The 12,885-nt window shown below is 43.4% G+C and overlaps 1 protein-coding gene across 3 annotated transcripts in view; it reads right to left on the bottom strand.

The window, feature by feature from the left end:
• Positions 1 to 12,885, bottom strand: part of pak4 (p21 protein (Cdc42/Rac)-activated kinase 4) — a 51,337-nt gene that overhangs the window by 16,639 nt on the left and 21,813 nt on the right. For 2 of the 3 annotated variants that reach the window (XM_080772405.1, XM_080772404.1), the window contains exons 2-3: positions 3,561 to 3,809; positions 2,921 to 3,117 (exon numbers count right to left, since the gene is read on the bottom strand). In XM_080772405.1, coding sequence (XP_080628531.1) covers positions 2,921 to 3,117; positions 3,561 to 3,761 — 398 coding nt within the window. In that variant the 5' untranslated portion in view covers positions 3,762 to 3,809. The remainder of the gene's footprint in view (positions 1 to 2,920; positions 3,118 to 3,560; positions 3,810 to 12,885) is intronic. The other variant, XM_080772406.1, reaches the window with a different exon arrangement.

Here is a 12,885-nt window from a genome sequence, read left to right on the forward strand (position 1 = left end):
TTGCATTGACCCCAGTAGAAGCTCTGCTGCTGTGAATTTTACACCTCTCCCGCTTAGCGGAGACTGTGGGGTGGTAGAGGACATCTTCCCAAACGCGTGGGTATGTCCAGATAGTTGCCTGGCGGAGCCGTCTTTTGTCCAGTGTCCACTTTATAAAGTCCATGCACTCCAGTGAATAGCATTTATCCATTTAGATAACTTTTTTATGTTATTTAATTACTTATTTTTACACAGAAACATAATGTGTGTCTTTACAATAACTGTAATGTAATAATAATACTAATAATGTAATGTAAAAATTATTTAATTAACGAATTAAATAATCTTATTTTATTCTGAAAGCAACCGGATGTCTTAAATCTGCTAGCTGTCAGACCGGAAGTTCTAAATTTGCTCATAAGACGGAGCCTTAGACGGAGCCAACTCGCAGGCAGTGCGAGAGGCTGGTTACAGGATTCTATAGGTCAGCCGTTTTGGTGTGACACACACGGCTTCCACATTTAGCTTCATACTGGGTGAAAGTGTCCTTCCAAAAATTATTATTTCGCTCGAAATTCTTATTCACAATGACATCGAGTTGAGGTGTTTGTGTTTTAGGGTAATTGTTGCATAAGCGCTATTTCGCACTATTTCTCCCTCCCCTCCCCTGTGTCTGAAGCAGCTAGCATGGAAGCTATATGGATTATGGAAGCTTTCCCTCCGATTGCACACAACCATGCCGTTATCCACGCGTCCATCCGATTGCTTTTAATGTAAATGTCCCATCCACTGAGCAATAGCGATATAAGCGCCTTATTCATTCATTCGATTCATTTGGGTGTGGGGCTGTGCAGTGCTGTGGGCAGCCTTTCTGACGGAGGCTCGGAGCTGCTGCTGCTGACGCTGTTCGAGTCGCATGGAGCAGTATAGAGTAGGCGTGGCGCAGCATTAGAAGGGCGCAGCAAATGCACGACATTGAGGGGTAGAAACCATCCCGGTCGCGTGGTTCATCTAACGCGTGTGTCACTGTGAAGGACTGGCCCCAATAAGTGAACGTAGTTGGCGTAGTAGACGCCAACATGACGATTCTGACGTAGGCTGGTGATGTTGAGCAACAATGGCGTGGTTGACAAAAGTAATATTTATTCAGTAATTAAGACATTTCTTTCAATGAAATGTAGCCTATATGTATTCTGGGAGTGTGCCGAATTTATTTTGCATATAGAGATGTGTGGTGAAAGTGTGGTTGGGTCGGAGAAAGCTGTTGGATAAACGGCCATGTGCTTATGTACCCCTGTCTATTAGGGTAGCAGGATTATTATGATTATTATTATTAGTATTGTTATTGTGATTATTACATGGATTATTGTTGTGATGTGAGCTTGTGGCTGACTCACTATCTAGAAAATAAAAACATGGCACTTCATTTAAAATAGGTTACAGACCCCTGTTATATGCGCTTGTTTTGGGATTCTTTTTAAATACCTATTTACTTGTTTCTATGAGACATGGCAACGCCAACAGCGCAGCGAAAGGCATCCACGTCTTTCTCTTGTGAAATGCTGAGATTAGAAACGACCATAATTATTTCATTTCTCAACCTTAAAAAATAAATAAAGACATCTCCATAATCCTTGGGAAGTGTGTGTAGCAAAAGTAGTCGGCATTGTCATGGTTGAAAGTATTCATGCAACACTGACGCTGTAAGCTGTGTGATGCTAACGCGCTAACACCGTTAGCATGGTCTGTGTTGGTCAAAGGAAAAAGGATAGATATGAAACTACTGGCCAAAGTGTCATACAAAACACAACACCTAAAATCGGAATGTGATGGTGACCTATTGAGCACAAACAGACAATCATGATTTGCTTGCTGGACCTATAATTAATTTATGTGCATTACATTTCCACCTCGCACATATAAATCAAAAGCAAGATGGATGCTAACGCGCTAACACCGTTAGCATGTTCTGTGTTGGTCGGAAAAAGGATAGATATGAAACTACTGGCCCAAATAAATGTCATAGAAAACACAACACCTAAAATCGGAATGTGATGGTGACCTATTGAGCACAAACAGACAATCATGATTTGCTTGCTGGACCTATAATTAATTTATGTGCATTACATTTCAACCTCGCACATATAAATCAAGCCACAGTGCAGTCAGAGAGTAGTTCACAGGTCACACACAGGAGCAGTGAAAGGGGGAGGGGACTTGGGATGGCAGTGTAGAGTAGGCACGACATTGAGGGGTAGAAACCATCCCGGTCGCGTGGTTGATCTAACGCGTGTGTCACTGTGAAGGACTGGCCCCATTAAGTGAACGTAGTTGGCGTAGTAGACGCCAACATGACGATTCTGACGTAGGCTGTTGAGGTTGAGCAAGAATAGCGTGTTTCAGAAAAGTAATATTTAAACAGTAAAGAAGACATTTTTGGCGAATGCAATGTAGTCTATGTCTTTTGTGGGAGTGTGCAGGTTTTATTTTGCATAGAGAGATGTGTGGTGGAAGTGTGGCTTGGTCGGAGATAGAGCACGAATGAACGGCCAGGTGCTCATGCACCCCTGTCTATTAGGGTAGCAGGATTACATCCTAGCAGGCTAACAAAACCTTGCTTTGCCAATTCTTAATACAAAAGGTAAATTGTGCATTTATATAGCGTTTTATCCAAAGCGCTTTATATAGATTGGGTGAATGTAATGCACACACACACACACACACACCGATGTCGGAGAAAACCATGCACCAACCTGCACATTGGGAGCAATTAAGGGTTCAGAGTCTTGCCTCTTTACCCCTGAGCCACGGCCGCCCAATATGTGGGACAATATATGGATTAGCTGGCAATCTGAGTCTGAGTGGTAACCTTACTATAGTCCCATGCCTCTGTGTTTCTATAGGTGTCACATTACTCGTTAGCATGTTTCCTGGTACCTACCTGTCGGTGTGTGGGTGTTGTCTGTGGTGAGGATCTCCATTCTCTTGTCCTCCAGAGGAGCCAGAGTCTCGCCGGGGCAGGACGGGGGGGCTGCCTCGTCTGAGTGAGTTGGAGCGAGTCACAGACATGGTGTCGAACTCGTCCAGCAGCCATGTCAGAGAGCCATCCACTCCCAGCTTACTGCCACGCACAATGGTCTGGAGACACACAAACACACACACACACACACACACACACACACACACAGAGATAGCACATGGTCAGTTAAAAGCAACCACAAGCCAAAAGCTGCCAAAGCTTTGGGACTGGCTCGTAAACTGTCCAGTCAATGTTGATTCCACAATTTCTATCTTTGCTCATTCAGAAATAATTACGCCATCAGTGAAAAGCTGGCAATACCATCACAATACAGGGGTCATGATTAAACGCAAACACTGATTGTATTAACATGCAAAATAAATCAGATTTAGGAAGAATTTACGGTAGTCTAATAGATACATAAAATACATATACACAAAGATTAATAAGATTCTATTACTGCCATGTTCCATAACCACGTGTAATCTATCAAAAGTTATACTGAGCAGTACTGATGGACCCCGTGACCACCACCCACACACACACACACACACACACACACCTTGCGTGGCTCGACGGCGGTGATGACGGTGGCATCGATGAAGGGCTTGGGCCGCTTTGCTGTGTCCTCGATCAGGGATTGCCATTGCCGTGGCAAGCCCACAAACTTCTGCTCCTGCTCGTCGAAGTCGGTGTGAACGCGGTGCTCGAAGTTGGATGGCGCCGAGATCTGGATGCGAGACTTCTTCTTTTTGGTGAACATGGTAGTGGTGACGGCAGCAGAGCGCGAGGCTGCGGCCTAGCATCAGACCTGCAGGGAGGGAGGAAGGAAAGGTTCAGGTATTATAATGAATAATAATAATGAATTGCATTTTTATATTTGTACGTGAAAACACACTGTAGTAATGGATAAAGACATCCCCAAAACCAGGACACAACCAGGACGCTCTGGCCACGTTCAGGTAACTCATGTTGTGTTTCTCAAACGAGCACTTTCCTGGTACTGAAAGCAAACTCCACCTGCTAATTTACCTGCCAGGGGCAGGTGGGCAACCCTTAGTGTCAGTGTCAACCCCTGTGTATGGATTAAAAATGCTAAACAGTATTGGCTCTAGGATAACAAATAATCCATCTACCCTCGCACGCTTTCCTTGACTGATGTGAAATACAGGGAGGGTTCGCAGCACAGTGCAGTGGAGGAAGTAGAATCTTCCAAAGTGCATGTTTCCTCAAACCAATTAGCATGTACACTTTGTGCAGCAGAAGCACAAGCAACAAATACACATAAGCTGTGGCCTCATATCTGAAAACCACTTTGTTCTCTATTGTTTTGTTTGCATTGGACTATGTCCTTCATGGTCTGTCTGTAATGCTGAGCTTAGAAGGAAGGTGACACCAAGTGGAATCCCCCAGCAAACAAACAGGACACAAATAACATACTATGGACAGAAACACTAACGCACAAGCTTCTAACATAATGTTAGGCCTAAATCTGCCACATGTTTGCATTTGTGTCCGCTCTTACTTTGTACAGCTGTGTTTGGTAATTAAAGACAGAGGGAAGACAGGACAAGGTTAAATAGTTGAGAGAAGATAAGGCAGAGTGCAAAACTGCAAAAGATACAAACGTGTAGTACTAGTATCACAGCCCATGCAAAACACTAACACACAGACTCCTCCCTGTCTTAAGGCTATAGCTAAATGAATCTCTCATTTTTGAGTGGTGCAACCATAGGGTGCAGCACTCCAATGCCCAGCTTTGTCCGTCCCTCCCTTTTTTTTAAGACTGAATTGACACAGCCAACTGGTTAGTATTCGTTTCTCTCTGCCTGAATAACAAAGTCATTGGCTTTAACCTTTAACCTTTTTCTGCCACAATATAATACAATATGCATCATGAGAAAACAGTCAGTTTCGATTCGGCTCAACAAACTTATGAAGAATGTGCTGTGGATTTGGACCTACAGTACAAGCAGGGACAAGTGGATTGCTCACTTGTTTTCCCCGCATAGCCACGCCTCTGCACAACAGAGCAGCAGAGGCACAAACATTAACAGAATGATGATCAGGGTGGGAAATGGGCACAAAACGTTAACCAACAGGCAAATTGGAAAGACCCGGCTCTAGCTGTTGTTTTTGACCGCTCTAGCAGACATCATGGATGGTCAAAATAGTGAAATATTGACATTTTGACTTAACTGGCCAGTGGCCACAGTGGTTGGAACTTGGCAGACAACAAAGTCTAATTAAATTTTCTGCTCAGGCAGTTGGCTCTGTTTATTCCACTGAGCTTTCAACGCTGACTGAGCATTCAACATCCTAGTGGCATTTAAACTGCTGTGACCTTTAGGCCTAGTTGAAGGTCAATGACTTACAGCAACTACAATAGACTCCACATTACTAATACGACAAGCACTCTCTAACATTTAGCCTACTAATGGCAGCCAGTGGTCTCAGCATCAGTCACAGACAGTTCTAAGTACTGCCGGAGGGAGGACAATCCATGGATCAACTCCTGAAAAGCAATGGACCGACAACAAAATGGTGTAATCAGTGTATGCTTGGATGCGTCTGGTGACATTTTCCTTTAAAGGCGGGTTGATGCTGCTATAAAGTAATGGTGTGAGACTGGGAAATGTAATACTGCTGTTGAGGAGTCAAGAAAACACTGTCGCCTTCATGTCTATTGAATAAAACACACACACACACACACACACACACACACACTGTGCTGCTGGTCAAAAGAAAAAGAAAAAAGGCTGATCGCCATGTCCATGTACTAAAAACACATGACTTTACTTTCCCTGAATAGGCCTATTGCTCATATGAACGCTTTGTACTGTACCAATATGGAAAAGTATTCCTGTTTCATCACAAATAATTATGTTAACAATTTAGACAGACAGACAGATTATTATAGATTAGATATAAATATTAGATATATAAAATAATACATTTCAATTCCCCACCTGGTAAAATGTCATGTTTTGGTCTAAAGGGGTCGCATGTGGGAATGCATGCTATACCAGCCAATCACTATTTTGTGAGCGAATGACAATGACTGTGTGGGGTCGGAGACCCACAGACAAACTCAGTAAAGCCCCCTAGCTACAGTAGTCAAGAACATAGGGACAAAGCTCAGCCCAGTACATGTTTCAATGGGCACACTCATTTTAAGGGTTACCGGGCGGGCATTCATGTCCTGTACCAGCATGGGCAAAGTTTGCACTCAATTTAAAATGGCTCTAGACCATTCAGAAAGGTCCACGTGGTGTTGGGGCCGATCAAATTGAGTAAACAGAGGCAGGTTTGTTTTGTCACAGTTACAAGCTCCTTATATATTATTCAAGCCTTTTGCCGTTCTCCAATCCAATCTCCATCCGTCTTGTAGACAGGATTCAGAGGGTCCCAGGCATCCTTAAACAAGTGAAGCCAGTAAGCCACACAACGTTTCCAGCAGAAAAGGTTACATATTACACATTAAGTTAAAATATTTGACTGACAGATTGGTCAAGTCAAGTACAAGAACCATGTGGTATGTTTACTATTGTTCAGACAGAGCAGAAAGACCTACTGTTGGTTGGACACACACACCATTGCTTTGTCAGTGGATATCAAAGGAGACACTCCCTTTGGTCAAACAGCGGCCTGCCACTGTGTTATTAGAACTAGCTGAACAGACCAAAAAAAACAGACCAAACTGGCCACTAATGTTTATGATATAATATACTGTACAGCATCTGGTCCTCCTTCCTACCGATGACAACCAATCAGAGCTCATGTTCTTGTTGATTTATGGCAGCATAATAATCGATCACCTGTAGTGCACACACTTGTTGTGGCACAATGAATCACGCACACACTATCAAATCAATACCCAAGAGTATTGATTGCTGCATACATACACAAGTAGCCTATAAAGACATATACCTACATTCTAAACCAGGGGTCTAAACAAAGGCTGTGCTGGTAGACCACATGACATGTCCCAAAAGAATATATATAATTTAAATAAATCACACCCATGTGAACTGAGTGGTGCAACTCCGTGTGGGGGTCCCCAGAACTTCCAGAGCCAAAGGAGCGCGTCCAGGGTGCCGGCCCGGTTCCGGGTGAGTGAGAAGACATGAGTCTCAGTCATGTGGTTGCCATACTGCTGCACTACAAACCCACGTCACAGACAGTCAGACTATTTGAACCCCACCCAGAAACACACTGAGACAACAGTGGTCTATGCTAGTGTTGACAAATGAATGTAGGCATGTTACATCAAATGTGTTGATCCATTGAATACGGTAGAATTATTATACGCAACTACCACAGACTGCAAGGCTTCGGTGATAGGTCACTGGTTTTCGTGTAACACCCTGGACCTTGCGTGCTTGCCAGTGACATTATTAGCTGTTAACAAGCAACTTTTTGACGGAATAAAAGCAGAATTTAATGATTCAGTGTATTTAATGTCAACGCAGGTTGTGAAAATTGATGTGGTTGTGCAGGGCGGGCTGAGACGAGTCAAATTATTAATACTTGCAGGACCCGCGGGTCATAAGAAACCCTCACCCGTGCAACACTACACTACAGTCAACTCAACAATATAATGGCTACTACACCATCAGGTAAAAACCCTTGCATGACATTGACACAAACAAAATCAATCTTAAGCCTAGGATTGAATCCTGTCTAGTCTACAGCCACCCACCGTACCAGTCTCCTAATGTTTATTTCAAATGGAGGGGGGTAAAGCGTAGGACTAGATTTGATTGTAGTGGTCAACAGTGAAGGAGCAAACCTAACCCGCTACACACTGAATGTATTATTCCTATTCAATTTGCTGTATCCACCTTTCTGTCCACAAAGATTTAGTGATGTCCTGGTCAATTACTGGAAACAAATGACTGGGCATACAAATCCCTAGGTCTCAATCATCAATGTTTTAATTTTGACAGCAATAGGTACAGTAGCGCACACAAGCTCGAGGCTTTCAATAACTAGCGCAGCTTTGAGGTATGTGGAAAAATATGGAAATCTCACAGATGTGGCTGCAGGGAATTTCACTGATCATCATTACACAAAGTGATGCAATGAATGTTGTACACTCTCTGATGATTAGCTTAGTCTTAATATTAGCGAGATGGATGGGCTGCCAGTTTGAGTTATTGTTTGCGGGCCCTTATTAAAAACAGGCTGTAAATAAATAGGCTTTGTAATAAGACACCACCAAGTGGGGATTGTGAAATATGTCAATCTCAAATTCACATAATTATGGAAGTCTGGATGTGTGCAAGGATTGTGGCTTTCAAAATGGAGGCAGACTGTGCTGCCTCCTCCTCGGACTATCCAGAAAGTCTAATTTATACTGAGAATAGCTGACCGTGTGAGCTTGTAGATCGGCTATCAGCTGCAAGAGAATATACATTTCTTGCAATCTGCAAGATATGTGGAGCGATACAGGTTTGAATCTCAGAGGAGCCACAGGTGCTCCAAGGCAAACAGATTACAGAGCCACCAAACTCAAAGCTCATATGTTTCACTAGGCGACAGGCGCATGACTGATTGTTCGAAATTTAAAAAAATGCATTAGTGACAGAAGCCTATGCATTGTCGAAATGTTCCCTTTCGTGCCTGTAGCCTACTAATTAAGTTAACAACTGTGCTACATTATTGCATTTAGCTCCCCTCTTGACTTTTAAAATGTAACCAAACTTTTCCACCCGTTCCACCCACACCCACCCAGTTTAGAGCTTATTTGTCCAGTCTAACTTCGAAGAGAGGGGGAGAAAGAAAAACAACAAAAGATAGCCTACTTGGCAGCACTTGTGCATGCAAATTTCTGTTAGTCGCAAACTACAGCAAGCCACCTTTGTTTTAAATTGTCCCCCGTTCACACCTACGGCTTGAGATGCGCTACCCCCCCCCCCCCCCCCCCCCCACCGCCCCCCCCTCCAGCTGCTGCTGCTATACCCGATAAAAGGCCGATAAGCCAAAAGCTTATTTATACTCTGGTCTCGATAAATGCCGAAACCGGGTTTGTAATGGACCCGATTTTCAGGCAATATCCACACACCAATGCACTGCAGACATGTGGGAGCAGAAACAGACTGCTGCAGGCAATTTGATGAACATGAAGGCAAAAGTGAGCAAACAAAAAAGATGCAGATTAATAAAGATACATACAGCAACTAGCAAGCAATGTTAAACAGCAGCTGGCTGGCAGTGTACACCTGAGTCTGATTGATTGATTGAAATATGTATTAACAGTTTGCAGAATTACAGTACATTTCAAGAACAAACTCAATACAAAGACTGTTAACTGTGAGTGGACGACCCAATTAAGCATTACACTTGTTTACAAGAGGGTCCACCATGTTCAATTCATCATAAAGGAAGCAAGGAAGGAAGGAAGTCAAGCAAGGAAGGAAGGAAGGAAGTCAATGAAAGGCTTGGATTAGACGGGTGTTAGTGGAACAGGTGAGCTTCAGGCAGATTGTCAAAGTGATTGACAGCTGCAACAACAGGTGCGTACTGCGTACTACGGTAGTACCTTCCCCCTTAGGCCAGAAAGCGCCAGGGTAGCCAATCAGAACTTTCCTTGGCTGGCAGAACAGAAAAGTGAAGAACACAAGGCTAGGTGAAACCATAGAGACATACATAAAGGCTAGAAGGCTCGAGGCGGCCATCTTGCTGCAGTTCTACCGTACAGTAGGTACTGTGGTAGCTGTTGATCAATTCAAACAAAAATACTCATGACTTGCTCAAATTTAGACGGATTTACAAACGGTTTGGTTTATTACAAATGTTATCCCCATCTCTATCCCCCATTTCCTGTCAGCCTACTGTCTGTTCCTCCATAAAAAATATAAAATAAAGGTGAAAGCCGCAAAAGAAAAACAGTAAAAGAAAAGAAGAAAAAAAACAGCTCACAGACCCTGTCTGTCACCATGGATCCATCCATGGACTCAGACTGGTAGTTTAGTCATATATTAAGCAAGGGGTGATATATGCCACGCCAGTAGTTGTTGAGAAGTAACACATGCTTATTACACGGCTAGTTAATAAATAAACACATTTACCCAAAACGCAAACAATTATTAATATTTAATTGGGAATTAACATTCCCAAACTGTGGTGCATGCACCTTGTGGTGCGCGGGCGCCTTCTAGGGGGTGCACGACATGAAAAGGCTAATGGTGGTGTTATCATGGTTTTATTTTAAATATATTAACATATTATGCCAATATATGGCAAGTATATGCAGAATATAGCCTTGCCTATGCTGCATATATATGCCATATTCAGGTTGCATATATGTGGATGAAGAGGAAATGTATATATCTCTATATAGCATGCAATTTATATTTCCATGCGGGGGGGTGCGTTAGCTAGGTCAGGAGGTAACAGGGGGTGCATGGCCAAAAAGGTTTGGGAACCGCTGGCTTACGGTAATGAAAGTATTGTAAGTGTTGTGCTGGGCGGACACAGAATGAATGATTAAACGTAACGTTAGTACTGTGGTTCAAGTACTGCCGTAGTGTACTAGTCTCTTGCTGTAGCTGCAATGAGCGCATGCCGAGCCCGGCTGAGACTAAGGTGCAGTCGCTGGTCGTCTATACATTGCATCCCATCGCGGGAAAACATTTTCTCGTCTTATAATCAGAGTCGTGTTATATTCGGGACAATACGATACTCAATCAACCAGCAAGGTCTTGGCCAGAGTGAGCACTAACTTGGCTGGTACCTACCCAGAGAGGAAGAGCAACAGGTGTCTTGTCTATTCTGACTAGCACACTACTCCGTTACCCCAATACTTTAGGTTGATTTTACACTCACTCACCATATGATGAGAGGTAAACTAAATATAGATCAAATTGAAACTGAAGGAAATGAATAGTGAACAATGAATTGCATACTGAGCCAAATTATATTTTAGGTGTGATTTGCAACAGACTTAACCACCAGGAAATGCCTTGCCTATTGCCTTGTAGTTAAAGAGAAATACAATGCTGTGCTCTAGCCTCTGACATTCAATAGGGCGCACACAAAACAAACACACAGCAATCCAGAAGTTAGAGGGCCCCGGCCTCTGCTCACACAGACAAATTAACAGATCCCTCCCTAAACACAACAAATACTCCAGTTCCCAGTTATGGTTTCCATCTCTCTCTCTCCTGCATCTCACTCTTCTATTGTCTCTAGTCTTCTCTCGTCTCTCCCTCCCACTCATTACCTCCCCTATATCCTGTTCTGTCCACAGCAACTGTCTTTTACAAGCACTTTCCCCATCATCTCCATACTCCTTTGCTTCTCTACCAAGTACACCACTCGCCCCCTTGACTGTGTCTATGCCCCACTCCCTACATTCCACTAGTGGCCTGTGTGTTGTGTATGCCTGGCTGAGCAGTGAGAAAGACAGGGCTGTGAGAGGGACAGAGACAGACTGATGAGCTCTGCTCTGCTTCCACTACGGTCCCTGGGATCGCTGCACTTCCTATTGAAGTAGATGTGTGGTCCTGCAGTGAGAACATACAGTCAGTGACAGTAACAACAACAGAATGTAGGTCTGCTAACTCAACCATACTCAAACTGTGACCCTGCGGACCGCTGCAGCCTGTGGGATGTTGACCAGTGCTGACCAGGAGTGGGTAACGCGCGACTCACACATTCTCGTGCCAGTTGCCGTGGGCTCCCCCACCCGCGACAGACTGTATCGTAAACGATACAGAGACCCTCCCCAACAATTATTGGACCACAATTCTTGAGACGATTTAAGAAGATGTTATTTTCCCTAGAGAAAAACTTCCGTGAACCAGAGGATGAGCGATTGAATCAGGACGTCGGCACTCTATAATAAATACTAATAGTATAACGCTTTACAGACACATCAACTAGCACTGGACCTATATTTATATTATTATTATTATCTATATTATATATTATTTAGCTATTTAGCTTGTTGTGCCGCTTCAGCGTTGCCTGTCATGGTGCGGATTCATTTGGCATAACAAAATAATACTTTGGTTTCCGGTTGCCGACAGACTCTAAATATGTGCGACCCAGATGATTTTATTGGCATTTGGTGAAAAAAAAAAAAAGTTTTCTTTCATCTAAAATATCACATGCGCAAATGTTTTGGATTGCGTCATCGCAAGGAGACGCACAACACAACACAGCATGGACCTGTGTACCGTGTCCGTCATCTGCCCATGCAAAGCACCGCCACAAATAATTCGATTGAATACTAAATAATTTGCAGACATAATTGAGGAGGTGAAACAGTGCCGGTGTCTGTTTTCGTCCGCAGAAGGGAGACAGGGCGAGTGGATAAATGGATGGTGATCTCAGCCGACATACTCTTCCCCCCCACACTGGAGCCTCTAGGCTCCCAGGCTGGGTGCGTGTTGGCCATGTTTGACTTTTAAGTATCTAGCCCTGAGATGCGAGGAGGCAGCCTTCGACTCATGCCTCTGAATAAAATAAAATAAATGTCTTGCTACCCATCCTTCCCACGAAAAAGAAATACAAGTATATATATATATATATATATATATATATATATAAAATAAATTCCCAGCCCAAAAATGACAGCCAATGGGAAAACAAAGTATTTTTTTTAGGCCTATTCTTCTTTCTCCTGTCATCCTGTCAAGAACGGGGAGGCGGGTGGGCGTGCATGGCAACTGGTACGAGAATTAGTGAGTCGCAGGTAACACAGTGGTGTTACAGTAATCACAGTGGTGATTTGCCCTTGCATTTCCTATTTTCCTTGTCCTGCAAAGCATGTCTTTCATGTTATTAGGGTTCATATAGGCCCATTGCAAGGACTGGTACTAACATACATTAGCTAGAGCACAAGGGACTGTTTCTAGCAACAACAAAAAAGACCAGGC

Source organism: Protomyctophum bolini (assembly GCF_963924005.1).
Source record: "Protomyctophum bolini genome assembly, chromosome: 9".
In the NCBI taxonomy this organism is placed as follows: Eukaryota; Metazoa; Chordata; class Actinopteri; order Myctophiformes; family Myctophidae; genus Protomyctophum; species Protomyctophum bolini.